The 19,136-nt window shown below is 42.1% G+C and overlaps 1 protein-coding gene across 1 annotated transcript in view; it reads right to left on the reverse strand.

The window, feature by feature from the left end:
* Positions 1–704: 704 nt before the first annotated feature.
* The window catches only part of slit3 (slit homolog 3), a gene marked incomplete at both ends in the record, with an annotated part of 258,540 nt that continues 240,108 nt past the window's right edge, over positions 705–19,136 (reverse strand). The window contains 9 exons of the mRNA XM_083891564.1: positions 705–958; positions 1,049–1,254; positions 2,345–2,502; positions 2,893–3,053; positions 3,508–3,662; positions 15,527–15,657; positions 16,954–17,194; positions 17,635–17,772; positions 18,200–18,293. Of these exons, the coding sequence (XP_083747690.1) occupies positions 705–958; positions 1,049–1,254; positions 2,345–2,502; positions 2,893–3,053; positions 3,508–3,662; positions 15,527–15,657; positions 16,954–17,194; positions 17,635–17,772; positions 18,200–18,293 (1,538 nt within the window). The remainder of the gene's footprint in view (positions 959–1,048; positions 1,255–2,344; positions 2,503–2,892; positions 3,054–3,507; positions 3,663–15,526; positions 15,658–16,953; positions 17,195–17,634; positions 17,773–18,199; positions 18,294–19,136) is intronic.

Consider the following 19,136-nt stretch of genomic DNA (forward strand, 5'->3'; position numbering starts at 1 on the left):
CCTCCAGAGAGAGAGAGAGAGAGACAGGGCGACAAGAGCGCCACCTTTCTCCTCACAGTGGAATCCACGGAGCCCTCGTCCCTCAGTGTCCACAGTGTCCTCCCCTCACATCAGCACTCACATTAACATCATGCAAATACACTTAGAAATATAAAATTCATTGGGTTAGGGTATATATTTATATAGATTTATACATACATATAAATTCATATACTTTTAAGGAATGTTAATCTTGTGGTGTACTTTTTTTTCTTCTTCTTACAAGGTACAAAATTACTTTTTTTTTATACTATGCAACACATTATATCATCAACATTTTAAAAAAAACAAAGTCATCAGTCCTTTTATCATCTTTTAGAAAAAAAATCCATAATAAAAATAAGTTCTATGTTTTTTTCTTACTTATATCTTACAATATATTTTCTCTCTGTCAAAAACACGCACACATGTCCCCATTTTTTTCTTCTTCTTCTTGCTCTTTCTTGTTTGTGGTTTCTCTTGGCAGCGAATTGGCAACGGTGGAACTGAACGTGGAAAAACAATGCGTCACATGTTGCTCATCATCAGGGCGGAGGAAAAAAAAAAAAAAAAAACTCTCAGAGCGACAGCCTCGTTTGAACGTGTAGAATTCACAAAAAAATGGCAGCGGTGGGTGTTGCACGAAACAAACAAACAAAAAAAACAAAAACAAAACAGCCGTGCCGTTACAACGGGCACTTGGAGCAGCCGCACTCCAGAGCCGTCTCCATCTCCTCCGAGTATGTGGTGCCGTCACTGCAGCGGAAAACCACCTTCCTCCTCCTGTTCTTGGTGACGCCGCAGCAGACTCCAGGGGGCGCCGCAGCCTGGCAGGATCGGGGACAGTCCATGCGGGGGATCTTGCTGGTGGACGTACACGTTCTCATGGGGTGGTGACGCTTCAGCTGCTCCCTCACCATCTCCCCTTGACACGTCAGCTCTGGACGGAAAGAGAAAGAGAAGCTCGTGAGATGTGAAATCCGCCTCCATCCATCCTCTCCTGATCTCCATCTTTTTTTTTTTATCTTACCTGTGTCACAGGCTGCTCCGCTGTATCCAGGATGACACTGGCAGACCGGCTCTCCCGTCTCCGACACGCGACACTCTCCGTGTCCGCAACGCTGCCCCCTGCAGGCCACGGGCTCCTGTCGCCGGTCACAGTACTGACCCTGGTATCCTTGGCTACACTGACAACTGTAGGACTGACCCTTTGCCACACACACACCATGAACACACCTGGAGGAGGAAGAAGAGCATGGATGAGAATATTATATTTACGACCAGCCGCCTCTGTCTGTCGCTGTTTTTATCATCCTGATCATTCTTTGTACCCATATTTTGATTTAATACTGGATGGATTTGATGGAGTAAAAAATAGCAACAGGAAGATTATGTTTTAGTCCAAACTTCTGCATGGAGATGGTGATGGAGACGATTACTACTTGACAAAATATGTCTGAAAACACGACGTGAAGATTTTTTCCCACCAATTTCTGTTTCTGCAACATTAAAAGGTATAAACAGAGTATAAACCAGGCTTCACTGTGCATTTACACGATAAAAATAAAAAACATCACAAACAGCTGTTCATCTCCTGTAGAGCTGAGGAAACTATGATTCATTTTAGCAGAGCAACAGAGTCTCACTACTTTAACCCTTAGTGCTCACAGATGCCACAGGTGCACCCTTGATAAATTGCTGTGGGAATAATACACAATAATACACAACTCCTAGGTCACATCTTCAGGCTATACAAAATGTGTTTTTTCGTCTTCTGAGTCAAAGTTATGATTGATTTGAAAAAAAAAGAAGGAAATACTGGTGCAGAATTCACAATAGACCATTTTTGTTCATAAAAATGAGCCAAGCGTGCTTTGAAATGTAACCTATTTCTAAATTTCACGAATAAAATGTTTGTGTTTTTTGCTTAGGTGTGTTTATGTAGAAAAAGAAAATCAGAGGCATCAGATTTGCCAATGTTGTGCTATAGGCTCTGTATATATGTTTTAACATAGTAATGGCCTCAATGCTCTGTGTTCTAAGGGTTAAAGGGAACTGACTGAATTACAGTACATTGAAATTAAAAGAAATTATGCAACTGAAAAAAATAAAGCAAAACTTAAAAAAATGAAAATCTCCTCCAGCTCCTTTTTCCAAACTATTTTTTAAGCAATTTGATAAATGGAATTTACCCATTGTGTCTACAAATGGTTACACAGAATAATTAAAATATTTAATTTTAAAGGCTCCACCCATCATGTTTAGTCCTTTAGTTTTTTCCAAAAATGGAGGCATCATGAGTGATTGACGGCTCGTGTCTGCTCACCTGCTGTTCTGACAGGGGTTTGGTGTTGTCATCTGTTCGCACAGCGCCCCCGTGCGGCCTGGAGGGCAGTCACATGTTACTCCCATCTCCCCTCCCTCCCTGCACATGCCCTGTGCGCACACAGTGCAGGTATGGCAGCCTGTAAGAATACCATCAACCTGCGGACACATCGAAAACAAAAGAGGAGAAAATACTGTCAGTGACACTTTGGTACGTGTTGATGTTGCATGAAAGTGTTAATGCAGCCATTTTGACCTGTTTTAGCTGCAAAGGTACAACTGAGGTATAAATGTGACTTTTAAAAAAATTGTTTTCATGAATTAATTTACTACTGTGCAAAAACCCTATTGACGAGCAAGAGCTGCCACTATTTTGGCCTTCCTCCTCTGCTTGAAAAGATGTCTGCCTGCTTTTGGACACATTTTTTTTCGTTCTCTCTTGCAAAACAGACCTTTACTGAATTGGTGGTAGCTTTGGTAACAGAGCAAACGTTTGCCTGAAGGGGTTTCTATTCTGCAGGACTGAAGCATCTCTCGCCGTGTGATTACCTTGACGTTGACTCCTTGCGGTCGCCCTCCTGCCGTGGCTTGGTTACTCAAATCTTGAAGCTCCCCGTTGATTTGGACATTGTGGATGCAGCCGTTAAAAGCCTGAGGCGAACGCTCAGGGCCTGGACGTAAGCCTGAGGCCACCACCTGGGACGGGACGCCTGGGTGATGCGAACAAAGAACAAGAATAAAGAAAAAGTCCAGTTTAGAAAAAGGACAATAAAATGATTGAAGAATATGAAGCAAAACGAGAGGGCGGTTGCACTCATCGACAGTATCACTGCTTTCTTTCTTCATCAATACCTACAGCGAGAAAACCACACCACACCAGAGGCTCTCGCTGTTGCACAATGCCATGTTTTCTTTCTCTTTACTTTGCTCTGTTTTTCGAGGAAAAGTTGAACAAAACAATTGTTTTTGTACCCCTTGCTGGGGATGCAAGCGTGTATGTGTGAGTGCGTGTGTGTGTATTTTCATTTTGCGGGCGACCGTACCGAATGCGTGACAAATGTGTTTACAACTATGAAAGAGCATCAAAGCGTAAGCAAAACAAAGGCAAATCTGAAAGCCAATTTCTGCGTCCGCATACATGTGTTTGGCTGTGCGCGCACGTACCTCCTATGTACAGCTGAGTGTTGTGGTCGACAGACGGCTGGCGTGCCAGCTTGCCCAGACTCTTGGGGGCTCCGTTATCCACCACCAGGCTCAGCGAACGGTTCTGAATCACCAGCTCGACCGTGTGGAAAAGCCCGTCATTCACCGATTCAACACTGTTCGGACAAACAGGAGGGAGAAAGGATCCTATTATCATGAGTTACAGTTGAGTTTTTTTTTACCTCCAGACAGGAGGACTTGTGAGGGAAAAGCATGACGGAGCAATTTGAAAAGCGGCAGACACAAAACAGACGTCAAACATGTTTTCCCTTGTTTTGTTGTGTTTGTAAGTGGAGACCAAACCTCATGAAAACAAGATTGATTTGTTAAAGATTTGTTTTGAAATGTTATGCTCAGATATAAAACAGATCAATTAGATCCTCATTACAATGGTCTTTTTTTTTTAGAAGAGATTAAAAACGTGCCCTTGATTTTAGTCATGTTTTCCAGCAACAACGCTGATGTCCAGAACTGATCTCCATGCAGCCGCTTGCTCATTCTGATGGATTTGTTCCTGGACAGTGAGCGAACATTGATAAAATCTAATGGTCAGAGTCAGTTAGTTTAGACCCATGTGTTATAAAACAATTTCATTATATTTTTTTTCAGTATAGGAAATAGTAACTTTCCACTGAAGAGGAGCCTGCAATAAACCTGGATCATGACCTTTTTGCACCACATCTGACCCTAGAAACAAAATGTGTGTGTTTGTGTATAACAGTGTGTGTCAGAGATTTCCCACTAAGTGGTTTTTTGCTGGAGGGGATACAGACAGCTATAGAGACAGTGGTTTGGCTCAGCCTGGGGGGTGGGGGGGGGGGGGGGGGGGTTCTCGAGTGTGCCTTCGTTCACCCTAGTTCCTCCGCCTCTGAAGCCGGAGAAAGCAAGCAGAACATCGGGAACACAAAAGAACAAGTGAAGCCACTCTTTTTCGTTGGTGGTCTGCTCCGGACTCCCACAGCTCCACATCAAGAAGACAATACATCGCTTTGTCTGCAGCTGCTCATCGGCCAAATTAACCAAGGACTCTTGGATTTTGACTGACAGCTGTTCACAGCGTGTTCAGATTACAGTGATGCTGCAGCAACATGGAGCAGAGGGATGTGGGATGTGAGGGCTGGTCAAAGTGACTTATCAAGATGTAGACAACGTAAGTGTTGAAGATGATGAGGACATTTATCGTCTAAAACTGACTATGTTTTAATCAGAAATATGAATCCAAACAGACTTTTTCCCTCAACAAAATAAATAGAAGACGTGATTACCATGTCAAGATAGACAGAGGCAACAGTAATATTATATCTGTAAAACTAGACGGCTGGAAAGTTGGGTGTACGACTGAAATCACAAGTGTCTACAGGTCGTTCTAAACCCTGCTCACCCTTGCTCTGCTGTTGGATACACAAGAACGCTCCCTCTGTCAGGTCTGATATTTTGCTTGAAAGATGGAGTACACAAGTACGCTGTCAATCAAAAAAGTGATTCTGCCTTTCAGACAGTACACGCCCGTCCGCTGCTCCATTGACTCCCAGAGAAGCTGAGCTTCCCTGGAAGTGACGTTTTTTTGTTCTACTGCTTTTTAATACATCATGCTGCAGATGTACGAGAAGAAAATTGCGTCAGATGATCTGCGATAAACAGCTGACTCTTCTCGCGTAATTTTAGTCATTAAATGTAAATACAACAGCTCGTGTTTGACTCTTTCGTTCATGACGTTTTAGAGGAGGCAGCGCTGCCACTGAGCAATCGCCTCTGGGTCAGATTTACCCTAACATGTGACCTTGTGTCTAATCCGTTTAATCCAAAGTTTAAATAAATCCCCATGAAAGTTTCCCAGGCCCCGAAAACACGCGTTGCCCTGGTAACTTGGTCACACAGACACAGAAACAAAGCCACTTATGCAATCAGCTGTGGCATAAAACCCACTGTTCTCCTGGACATGGGTCCAGTTCAACATTTAGCTGGCGGTTTTCTAAAATAAGAGATGCTGCTTCATGGTTCAGACTCAACAAAGACACAAACATGGTTTCCATTAGGAACCATGTAATTTAATAATGGTCTCAAACAGGCCTGCTGCTACGGAGTAAAATGATGGTCTGTTAGCTTGAAAGATTAGTTTGCTACCTCATCTTCTCCCTCTTCTATCTTTACTTTATAATCTGTTTTATATCTCCTATTATATCCCTTATTTTTTTTCACCCCCCCTCGCTCGACTTCTTATTTTCTCCGTAATTTATCCTTGTCTGTTTTTGCTCTACTCTCTCCTCCTTCCTATCTTAATATCATCTGACAGTTATTTCTCCTTCTTTCCCCCTTTTGTTTTTTTTTTAAAGGTTCTCCACTCTTACCCGTAAAGCTCTTAATCCTCGATCAAATCTGTTCAAGTGTCTGGAAATTTAAATAAAACACGCAGACAATCCTCAAATTGATTTTTTTTTTTCAGCTCAGCTTTGCACACACACAAACTTTTTTTTATGTCTTAGTGAGGACACATCATAGACATAATGCATTAGCCCCTTACCCTAACCTAAGTGCCTAACCCTGTGGTCTTTAAGGCCCTGGTATACTTTCGGGCACATGCTGTGTGCGGCGAAGTGCGCGTCGCATTGCGTGGACCCTGATATACTCGCGTGTCAGGGTCCTGTAGTATCGGACTTCACCATCGGGTGGCGGTACAAGTATGGAGGCAGGGAATAGGTTGCATTCCAACCAAAGAAGAAGAGAACGATGCTACAGCTCCCTCAGACACGGGGAGTGGGACTTAATACTCCACCTACTTGTTGGGCGGAAGTTCATGCATATGCTGCGCATGGAAGCATACTAGGGCCTTTGACCCTGAAAAAGCACTTTAAAGTACACATAATAAACACACAGGTTTGTACAGCTATTCTACTGCATTGACTTCTATGAATTCCTTTGGTCAACCTTATCCAACAAAGCCTTCTCCCTAACCTTAATTCAATCTAATTGTATTTGTATTGCATCAAGTCTCAACATACATTATCTGAAGGCACTGGACTGTACAACAGTTCACACAATGAGCAAGCACTATAGGCATCAGTGGAGAGAAAAGAAAAGAAAAACCTCCCTTTTAACAGGAAGGAATCTCTGACAGAACCAGACTCAAAGATGTGCAGCCATGTGCCTCGACCGGTTGTGGTGCAAGGGGGAAAAATGGGGGACAAAGGAGAGGTGGGGGAAGTTCTGAATCAGTTATAACATGTTTATAGTAAGCAGTAGGATCGATTGTTAAAAAAAATATACTGATATACATTTTAATAATAGCATAATGATGACAATACTACTACTGCCAATGATAATAATACTAATAGCCTCAACCATAACTAGTTAATACCTAACCCTAACCTTAACCACAATATAATCAGTTCCTCAGAAATGTGGTTCTACGACCAGATTCTGGCCCTAAATAAGGACTATTGGTCCTCACAAGATCAGTGTTTATGCACTCACACACAGTACATCTGCTGTGACACCAAAGTTACACCGGGGGGCAGTAGATGACAAATGAACACTAAGTAAGTGCCTGGCATGAGGATGTTTGTTTCTTTGTGAGTGAAACCAGCAAAATATAAATATCGTTATATTAACACATATGGTTTGTAATTACTCTACATAAATGAACATGTAATATGTTTATATTATGAGTGTGTGTGTGTGTGTGTGTGTGATTTAGTTTCTTTCTGTGTCTGTTGTTAAAAACACGTCATTATGGATGTTCAATAACAACAAACACACAACCAAAGCAGATATAAACGCCTCCTCTCTCTCTCACTCCCACTGGGTTCGGTTAAACCCACATGGGGATGTCAGTTTCCTGTCAGTCCAGAATCAAACACACCCTCAGTGAGCACATGCACATTACACACACAACAACACACTTGCCAAATAATGAACTTCTTTCAACCAAAAGTTGGCTCCTGTTCATACAAATGAATCAAACGAGTAATTACAGGTCATTGACTTTATCTCAAACTTGGAAATCAAACAACAGCAGATCCACTTACACTTAAATCTAATTAAGCACCGCTGCTATTCACTTACTGTGTTTCTAAAACCACATTGTGGTACAATATGTGTGTGTGTGTGTGTGTGTGTGTGTATGTGTACGTGCACGTAACACTGAAGCCTCTGTGTTTGTAAAGGTTTTTCTTTTGTTAATGTGAAGTTAGGGAGTTCATGGAAATGTGGGTTTTTCTCTTTTTGAATAAATCTATGCACACACACACACACACACACACACACACACACACACACACACACACACACACACACACACACACACACACACACACACACACACACACACACACACGCACACACACACACACACACACACACACACACACACACACACACACACATTTCTCTATCTGTCCATTGTGTCTCCATTTTTAGATCAAGCTTGTGAATATCTATTTTTTTTTTTTTATGTTTCTGAGTCTGGATTTGTGTCTGTGCATGTATGTGTGCTTGGTAGACTAATTTGATTAAAATGATGTTCAACAGACGAGCCACCAAGTCCCATATTGCCTTTGTAACCCCAATTAGTCACTGCTGAGACGGCAGCTACTGAACAACTGCTCCTTCTGTTTTTCTTTCCCCTGTTTTCTCAGCTTTCATTAAACCAGAGCCACCGCTTTGGATGGAAGTCGTACGTTTTTCAGCATCGTGTTCTGACGTTTTCGCGTCCGGGAAACAAGTGCTTGTTGTTTCAGGGCTGTGAGGTTTCGGTATTAGAATGTTTGTGTTGCCGTCTAAGTGTTTTTAAAGCTCCAATGTTCAGAGACGGTGTCTCTTTTTTTTTTTTTTTACCGCAGCTCTGTGGTTTTTAAAAGCCGAATTGAGGTTAGACACACAGGCAGTCACTCTGCTGATGTACAGTACGTCTGGACACAAAATCATTTGTAAGACCTGTAGAACTTGGATTTACTGTGACAACCAAAATATAAATGTGCATATCATAGCTCTGAAATGTATAACCTCAACATTAGTTCTTATTATTGCACATATTTAGGGAAAACACCATTGGGTTGATTTGTCAGTGTGTAAAATAATAAGATACAGAAGCTCAGCTAAAGGTTATTAAAGTTTATTTTGGGCAGTGCAGCTTGTGCGGTTCATCTCAATCGTGCCCTGGTTCATACGGAACACATTTGCAGGACATAATCCCTCCCTGGCTTGATTTTGGCTGTTGCTGTTCTGGCTCTTCCTCGATATGATATATATGTGTATACTTTCATTTATTATTCGTTTTGAAGCTGTCATTGCTTCACTTTTCATCGTCAAAAGGAGTGATTATGTCTATCAGCGATCAGCGCTACACGACTCTCAGCGCCCAACAACACTCTCACCACAAGTGAAAACCCAAACACTGCTGCTGCTGCTGCTGTGTAATCACCTCAGTCAGGTCTGATAGTATTGCCTGACACACCCACTTTTCAGATGACGCATGAGGAAACTACATGTTTCTTCTCATGAGGATCAAGCAGAAGCAGCATAACAACATGATTCAATGATTAATGAAGGTGCAAAAAGGGCAAGACTGAGAGCTGGGACGTCAGAAAAACAGAGCACGACGACAAGCATTCAACAATATACCACGAGTCCAGGAGAAATACTTTCTTTGGAAGTAAAACCTGCGTGTCCTGTATTGTCATTCACTCTTCTAAAACCTTCCTCTCGCCACCCCCCCCCCCCCAACAACAACCGTCTCTGTAGCTCTTTCCATCATCCTTTTTCCCAACTGTCCATCACCATCATCATCATCATCATCCCTCCCTCTTTCTTCCATCTTCTCTCTCTCTCCATCCTTGCTCTAAAACCCCTCTCTCTGTCCGTGAACCCGTTCATCCCGGCGTCCACTGCCTCTGTCACTTCGCTGATGAATAACAGTAGATGTGCTGTCTTTGACGCGATGTGGAGATTAGTATGGCATTTAGTAAAGGGCAGCGCATTACTATGCGACAAACACATATTCTTCACAGTCCACCCATTAACCCCAACATACACACATGCACTTTACTTAATTTTGTAACTTGTGGGACTAGTAAAGGATAATTTTTATCTTATCTTATCACACAGTTCCTTTCTTTAACACTAGGCATGCATAACCTTTCATCTTTTACTTATAATAGCGCAGAGAATGTCTTGTACTGTCACTCATTCTCACACTTTCTCTTCTGTTTTTTCTTGTCTTTCCCCCTCTACCTATATACATCTATACATTTATTGCATTCTTCAGTATAATTCACCCAGGTTTAAACCCCTGCATCGTGAGATTTTTCCTCCAGTTATGAGTTTCTCCACCTTTCAGTGGACAGGTGTGCATGTACATGCATGTGGATTGTCTGTGCATACATATGCTGTATAACTGCAGGCCTTATTCAACCAGGTCTTTTAAATTGTATATATATATATATATATATATATATATATATATAATAGTCTTGCAAATGGTTACACGCAGTGATTTACAGGCGCTGGTAATGTGTCAAGATATAAAGCAACACAGCAACAAGGGCAGTAAAGATGAAGAATGCGCCGTTAAAGTTAACAATGCATGGATTGGAAATGTACCTGAAGGTGTGACTTTTCAAATTGCATACACTATATGGAAGGAAATGCATCCACATTGCAATTAATTACCTTAATATTTGACCGTGTGCTCTTATCTTACCTTAAAGCTGTACGGAAAAAAAAATATGGCAACTGATAAACATTAGTTTATACTGCATTATGTTTCATCCCACACTGCCCTGGCAGTCTGGATCCTTGAGAAGAAAACCAAGTCAACCAGAGTCAACCGAAGGAACTGGCACCGCTCCCTGACTCTCAACTGTCTCAACCACAGCAACTGCATGGCCGGTGCCACATTAGGGATCTGCCAGGACTGATGCGCTCAGTTTGTGATGGTTAAATTGCTGCAGTTGTCGGCGGCGGGACATTGTGCCACCGTGAACTGCTGAACCATGTGGTTTGAGTCGGTTTACAATGTATTTCCAAATTAGGAGAGATAAGTTTGGTCATTTGCGAAAGCTCAGACTCGTGCAATCAAACGATGGCACATACCAAGGAGCACATAAAGGCCAGTGGTAAAATGAGTACCAGGCTTGGAGCTGGGCCCCCGTTTCCTCCTAGTCTGCTCACGCTGAGCAAAACATATAGGCAGCTTCGGCTCCTTTTTTTTTATTCTTTCTTTCACATTTTTTTTCCTCCCAGCTTCTTACCCTCTGTCTGTCCGTCCTTTCACCCCCACCAGCCGTGGCAGGTGTCAAGTTAACAAGACCAGACAAGGCTAATTCCCTGACTCACTTCGTGGTTTACTTTGCCCTTCTTTTCATCCCTCTCTTTCACTCCATCCCTCTGTCATCCCTCACTCCTCTCTGTTTTTTTTTTTTTTTTTTTTTTTTAATTCATCCTGCCGTTCAACCATGTCTCGTGGTCTTTTCAATTCGGCAGCTTCTATCCATCTGTTTTGCTCCGTCTGTTTCTTCTCTGGCAGGAAACCGGCTTTACCCAGTTATCTCTGTATCAAGTTTAGATGTTCCTGTACCTCTACCCTGGTCGCCTGTGCCGTTTTCTCTCCTTCTTAACATTTTCAACCGTAGCCTCCCCCCTTCCTCATCCATACCATAGTGTCTATATATCCTTCGTCTCGAACTATCCCTTCCTAGTGTTCTCTTCTTGCCTTTCACACTTTGATCCCATGGCAATATTCACGTTAACACCATTTCTTTTTAAAAAAAAACAAGAGGTTTCTGCACATTACGAACCAATTTCTTTTACGAGTAGAAACATAATCTGGAAAGTGGAAATTGGAAAGTGTCCGGGCTCCAGCATCTACACGCACATTTGATAGACTTGACAGGGAGACAGTTGTTTTTATGACCAATAAACCTGTCGTTCTAAACAACCGATGATTTATCGGCGTACATCTGCCCCGCTCAAGTCTCCTTAACAGGTCACATTCTCGACCGAGGGCTCTACACATGTCTGACCCTGAGCTGCATTCTCCCTGGAGGAGGATAACGGGAAATAAAATCACCTACACGGTTCAATAGGGCATCGCTGCATTGATATATAACGTCGCCGTTTGTCAGAGGTCACTGGCGACAGCAAAGGTCGTACCCACCAACGCTAGGATATGCTAACCTAATCCCAACTTTTAATTGACTGTTGAACATTTTTGTCACATTTCAATGCTAAATATATCACTGTAAAAGAGGCAAACTCTTCAAAAATCATAGTTTTTATATAACTAAATGAACTGTATTTGTCCAGTGTATCTTCAATTGACCTTAAAATCAAAATGACATGCAGATTTTATCAAATTCCCCTGAGAATGATATCAAATTTGATCAACAACAACAACAATAAGAAATTACGAAACTCCTTATTCAACCTTGTTTTATGAGAAAAGCACCACTTTATATAACTTCTCACATGTTCGCCATAATAAACTCAAGTGTTCCAAGAGAGGAAGCCTTAAACTATTTTATCTTCTTCTTTGTGAATCTATCCAAACAAGAAAAAACAAAAAAGAAGCGAGGGTTTAAATGAGTCATAGCCGGAATAAAAAAAATGTGTCCTTGATATGCAGAAGTGTGGCTTCAATTTTATTCTTCGACAGCTACTTGCAAGGATTTGAAATATGAGGTAACATCCAAGTCCTACAGTCAAATTTGTTATGAGCAGACTGCATATTATTCTCAAACGCTGAGCGGCTACATGTGCGCCCCCTTTTTCCTGTGACCTTGTCTGTAACCGCGGGGACAACAGAGCAGCGCGCAGCCGAAAAAACCACAAAGCAAAACAGAAAGAAGAAAGGAAAGCAAATGAAGAAGAAATAATAACCCTCTCACTTCTTCTCCGCAGCCTCACTCTCTCGCCCTTAATTCATTCAATTACTCTAACATCTGTCTCTCTCCCTCCCTCCTCACTGCCTTCACTTGCAGCTGGCATTATTACGAGTGCAATGATCCTTCACAACTGATTTTAAAAAAAAATGCTACTTTTAAATATGTATATAATACTGTAAAATATATTTTCATACCTTTGGTAGAACTTGACTCACTGGTCAAAATGATCTCATGTTATTTTTTAGTTTTTGTGCTCTACGTTGGCACCAAATATCCACAAAACTTGGCTGTTTCCTAAAGCAATAAATATTTTTGATTGTTCACTTTCAAGTTTTTATTTTTCAGTTCGTTTCCTTTTTGGGCGATATGCTGGAAGATATTTTTCCATGAGCCTTAAACACCTTCCATTATTATTGCCACCTCCAGAAACTCCTGGAAACTTCAGCTGTACTTGGCCTGGCAGAGCAATGCCCTCTGCGTGACTTTTAGGTATAAAATACTAAATTTTTTTTACTTAGAGAATTAGTAAATAAAGTCTATGGTCCTTTATTTGACTCCATCTAACGTCCAGAGGCTTGTAGCCAAGCATTTATCTATAAAGCAAGCTGTGTCTGTCTGTCTGTGACAGGCATATCTCGCTGACCGTTAGTCAGATCCCCCTAAAATTTTGGATATGGGTTGAACATGGCCTGATGTTGTGCATCCCTGATTTTCACATTTTTTGAAGTAATTTTAATTTTCGCTGATTTATCACGCGACACCAGGGAGGCAGCAGCTCATCAGCAGTAGCTGCGCTGTCTGGAGCAGGGAGGTGGGAGTGAAGAGGCTGTCCTCGCGGTGGGCGAGACACTCAAGGTTCACCGCAGAACACGGTGTTATACTGAAACGACAAAGTCGGTGTCTGTCCACCAATACGCAAGCACATATTTATTTAGCATTAGCATGCTACTATTTTGCGGCTAACTTGGGCGAAACCTGTTTCCAAAGGTAAGCTAGCGAGGCTACGATCAGCATTAGCTTAGGGCTACACAAATGTTTTAATTTTCGATTAGCATTAGCGTAGCAAGCTGTTGTGACGGTCAGCCACGCCATGTTAGCCTTTACGTTCCTTATCATGCATTACCATAACTGAAAAATCTTCTTCTTGAAATTATTGTTGGTGTGTTTATTTTGAAAATACGCTATCATACATATCACGCACCCCCTCTCACATCTTTTTTATCCTGCAAGGCAGCGTAGACAGAGGGTCAGACAGGATCAATAAGAGCCAATCACCCACAGACAAAGACGGACATGGACACTGTCTTTCACTGTCAACTTTAACAAAATGCCTGTGCACCGTCTCCCTGCCTTTTGTTCAGTTTCCCCCCCTCTCCTTTATGTTTTTCCTTAATCTGTCTCTCTTTGCAGCACACCTCTCTCGCCCCTCTTGACCTCATTCTGTCCACATGTCAGTCAGTTTTTCATGCTCCACTAAAATGGCGGTCACAGAGGGAGTCAACAGTGTTTTTCTTTTGCAGCTTATAGAAAGACAACACGCTGCAGAATTAATGTGGTATGCTGTGATTGTGTATTACTTGCTCAGGCTGAATTTTTCGAATTTTAAACTCTCGAAACCATCACCATATTTCACCACAAACAGGTTTTGTGAGGTGTGTTTGAAAGAAGCTTTTCTTGAGTTATGAGACATGGTGGTCTTTTATGAGCTGGGAGAAGTCCATGACCCAACTGGCTCATGCAATGGCTAAGAAGCCCTGACGGCAAAAACAAGTTTATTTTAAAAATAATCTTTTCATTTCATTCTGTGAAAAAAAGGGGCAACATTTGGCTGGTTTAGTATATCATGTGGTTGTTATATAAGTATATTATATGGCGTTTTTATGGGATAGTTATATGAACATGCTGGGTTGTGGGTTAAGAGGACAACATATAATATATTTGACGTATGGAAATAATAGTTAATCAAGCTTTTTTTCCCACATATTTTGTATGCTCATTAAGGTTTAACATTTTAAGGTGTGGTGGTTTGCGTTTTCTCCATGTGCTCCGGTTTCCTAAAGACATGCAGACTAGGTTTAGATTAATTGAATTGATGTAAATGAGAGTGTGTCCATTTGTTTTTCTCGTTGATGGACTGGCAACTTGCTCCTAAAGTGGTAGATAATGGATAGATGGATTATAGTGTTGTATTAAAGGATTTCTCCAATTGTCTATTACATGCTTTGGTCCAAATACCATGAGGATGAAGCACCACAGCACTTAAGGGATAGGAAATGACATCAGCCACAGAGGCTACTGGGAGCTAACAGCAGTTATCATTTGCAGGCTCTAGGAAGCACATTGCCGTCATACATGTATCCACTGGACAGATAAATCCTCTGAGGCTGGAAGGTTGTGTAGAACTCTGTGCTTCACAGTGGAGCTCCGTGAGACAACAATTCCAGGAATTTAGCGCATTGTGACGTCCCAGTGATCGCGGAAGTCAACATTATGTGTTTTATCTCCTGTATATAGACTGAGGATGATCACAAAAACATGAGTGAGTCATCATTTTTCACACTTTGCCGACTGATAGGACCTCCAGAGTCCCAAATATAAGGATTTTGCATAATATGGGACCTTTAAACTTGTGTAGGTGGTCTTTTATGTTTGTTTTGTTTGTTTGTAAAACAACTTGGTTTACAACATGGTGGTAAGGGCTTACAATGGCACACTGAGTAAAAGCGTTAGTTTCCTCTGGTGAGAGACTTTTGTTGTGTTTCTGTCAAGGACATGAACGTCCACTTTGGATTGTAAAGGAAGTCCATGTTTGTTCATAGAAGGAAGTGCTCAGATATGGATCTGACACTGTGTGTGTTTGGATTTTGTGTGTTTACATGGGAAAATGAGCACCTGCTGGAACATCCTTAAAGAATTACGTAAAGACCTCGAATCGCTGTTGTATACTGTGAGTAAAATTGAGCCAATGTAATATAGAATATATATGCATGTGTGTGTATATTTCTTTTAGAGTGTTTTTCATTTAACTGCCTTTATTGCTTCAATCTAATGCATACCAAAACCTTAATTTGACTGCGTGTGGAAATAAATTAGTTGCTTACCTATACACAGTGGTTGGAGGGTAGTTGGCGATGTCATAGATGAGCCGTATGTGTCCCTGGTAAAGCTCCAGTGCCAGCGGGTCATGGTCCTCTTTGTACAACAAAAGGCCATTGTCTTTCTCCGTGGCCACCTGGAGACACAGACGCGTGGATAAAGAAATAAAGACAAAAATATTTTATGTGGCGCTTTCAGCAGGCAGTTATAATTGTACAGACAGATGTCATAAATGCCGATTTCAGCAGCGCACATTAAAGCCGTGAAGTTTCAGCGCCATTGTTTTCATATTGTTGGTATACTTTGGACTGACTCACACCCATACACCCCAGTGAGCTTGCATTGGTCATAACATAACAGAAACCAGCTTGTTTTTTTTAGAAGCTTTAAAACATGTTTTGTCTACTCCTGTGTTCCACGTCTTAGCTATGTGGTAAATCCACACCAGTCTGGCCAATCTACATAATGGGGAACACAGCTCTTAATCAAGAAAAAAAAACACTATACGACAATGAGGAGAGATTGCAAATCCCAAAACAAGGTCACCTGTGCCTCCCTCCCTCCCACACACACACTTGACATATCACACTTTCCTCCGCTAAAAGCTAACTAACTAGCGAGTAGAAATGGGGTCGAGGGGCCAAGCACTTAACACTCTGGATTCAGTGGAGCATAGCCAAGTCAACAACTCCTAACGAGCAAAGAGGAGAGCGAGCGAGACCAAGAGGAGACGAGGAAGAGAGAGATGAGGAGAACAAATCTGAGGGAGATGGAAGGAAGGAGTGAGGTATAAAATGGGTTGGTGAAGATAGAACTGGGCAGAAAAGAGAAGAAAAAGTGTAAAAACAGAAAGTGATTTATGAAGTGCCGTGGCCCTTTCTCTCTCTCTCTCTCTCTCAGTCAGGGCCTCTTGGTGGAGTTTTAACAGCTTTGGCACTGACATTGAAAGCTCCTGGCAGGAACGCAGAAACACATTCGCACACGCTCACACGGATCCAAACAGGTGGTAAATATCAATTAGACTGCCCTCCTTTTCCCTGTTTCTTTTTCACCCACTTACTTTCTCATTTCCAACAGGAGGAAAATATGTCTCTATTAGGACACAACTCTCAGGTGTCCAAAAGGCATGGTCTGTGTGAATGAGCGTGTGTGTGTGTGTGTGTTGAAGCATGAGTGCTCAGTGTAACATGGAAAACAGAGGGTGTAGCAGATGTTCGACTTGCCTCGTCGGCACTGAGCTGTGCAACTCTATAAGCTTGATTTGAATGACTTGGAGCTCTATTTTAAGAATCTCAAAGGCATTTTCCATGTACCACAGCAGGATATGGTTTTTGTACTTTGGAACATCGAAACATTACAAGGTACGATTTTTGTTTTTTATTCTTAACGAGAACAGAATATTGTGACATTTTAAAGGTACGCCGGACCGTACCTGTAATGAAATGTGAGCCGTGGGGCGAAGCTTGGCGCCTGGCAGCTCCACGAACCCGTCGCGGCCCAGGAAGTGAACGGTGGCCATCTTGTCACACTTGTTGCCGTAGAAACCGGGCAAGCAGCGGCAGACGGGCTCCCCAGAAACCAATATGCACTGGGCGCTGTTCTGGCAATCCGATTGGTCACAGGGGCTGGTCTGCAGCAAGATCATTGGTGGGGGGTTCTCACAGAACAGGCCGCTGAGGGAGAAAACAGTTCAAACAGAAGATTACACATCCACACATCCTGAGAAATAAAAGTGCTAAGTAAAACCATATGAGGTTCTTCGGCTTGTCCTCATAGGAGAACCCTTTTTGGCTCCAGGTGGAACCTTTCACCAAGAACCCTTTTCAAATCCTTTATTCAGGAGAGGGGTTTTAAAGGGTTCTCTGGATCAAAATGGTTCTTACTGGAACCATTAGTGTTACCAAGAACCCTTGAAAAACACTTTCTTAGGGAAACGGTTTTTCAGAAGCTCAGAACCTCGGCCCTTGTAGAAGGACCTTTTTGGAACCCTTATTTCTAAGAGTGTTCCCATCTATCTATCTAAAAACTGTCTCTGCTGCAAACCAGACGTATACACACATGCGAGTCAAGTGAAGCATCATCTGCATCTCCTCCCACTTCACACGACTCTCACCTGAAGCCCTCTTTGCAGACGCAGGTGTATCCGTTGACGGCGTCCACACACTCGGCTCCATGTTGACACTTGTTCTCCAGACAGTCGTTATAGTCCTGCTCACACTGTTGGCCCACGTAGCCCGGTAAACAATCGCACCTACGGTGACAAGTAGCGACAGCTTTCAGACCTTTTTCTGCAGCAACAACAGTTTAACTTTCTACTCTTTCGCGTTCCTTTTGCGTACGCAACACGCAACATATCTCTGCAATTTAGCTTTGCATAATTGAGAAACCTGCAAACCAAATACGTACGGGGAGAATTGCTGCAATACAAAGTATGTCGTCAATATGGTTTGTGTTAGAGCATGTGTCACAGTTTTCTTGTGTTTATGCTGGCCCGTATTCATGTGTATTTCTATGAGGACAGCAGTGTTTAACAATAATCACTCAGATTCCTCTTGGCTCAAAAAAAAAAAAAAAAAAAGAGTCAGCTTTTAACCCGTTGACCCGGCTGCTCCTATCACTGTCAATAGTTTGACCTCTGATCCTTTTAAGAGGCGATCGTCAGCGAGGCTGTCACTCACCTGTAACTGCGGCCGACGTGGACGCACTTTGAGTCGTGCTGACAGGGGTCGAAACCATGGAGACAAGGGTCAACCATCTCTTCACAGAGGTCACCTGGTGACAGAGGGAGAGAAATGTATTTCTTTACTTGAATTAAATGTGTAAAGAAAGAAGAAAAAGAAGAAAAAGAAAACAGAGAAAGGGAAAAAGGATCATATATATGCGTGTGTTTGGGAAGTTCAAGGTCTCATAAAATGCAGGGTGTAAATCTGCACACATGGACAAGAGAAAAGCTTTATCAGCTTTTTTTTCCTCAGAGTTGATGGAGAGACGGGTTAATAGGCTGTGTAACACGCACACGCACACACACACTCATAGGTTTATAAGGGTTAACAGTGTGTGTGACGTTAAAAGCCTGGACTCGAGTTGGTCGTTTGAAGGCAGGGGAGATCTGCTTAAAAAGGTCAAACAAATTTCCATCATTCTTTCTCTCCCAGCTTTAATCTTATCCTCCTGGCTTTCTCTCCCGCCCTGTCTGTCTGTCTGTCTGTCTGTCTGTCTCCACCACCTTTATGTCAAGTCGCTTCTAACTGTGGCCTCACAGGCCAAAGGAGCCTGGAAGTTTGATTCAACAGTCATTAAGCAACGTTTAAGTGAAAGCCAAGAACACATTTTAGCATTTAGCATAGAAACAAGGACGGCAAACACTGACACTCGTAGCTTGGTATATGAACAAGTGAGCCTCAAACACTGGAAATGTGAATCATATCATATTTAAATGATACAGACCACACACTGGCAATTGTGTTTATCGATTTCCTAATCTCTTTTGCCCCTGTTGGATGGATTTCAAACGAAGCATTAAAAATATCACAAGTGTTGTGTAATTTTGAGTAGTGTATTTACATTAGCTGAAACGTTTCCCCTCATTCAATCCATATATAAATCCATATTTAT

This window comes from Microchirus variegatus (genome assembly GCF_963457635.1).
Source record: "Microchirus variegatus genome assembly, chromosome: 6".
Classification (NCBI taxonomy): Eukaryota; Metazoa; Chordata; class Actinopteri; order Pleuronectiformes; family Soleidae; genus Microchirus; species Microchirus variegatus.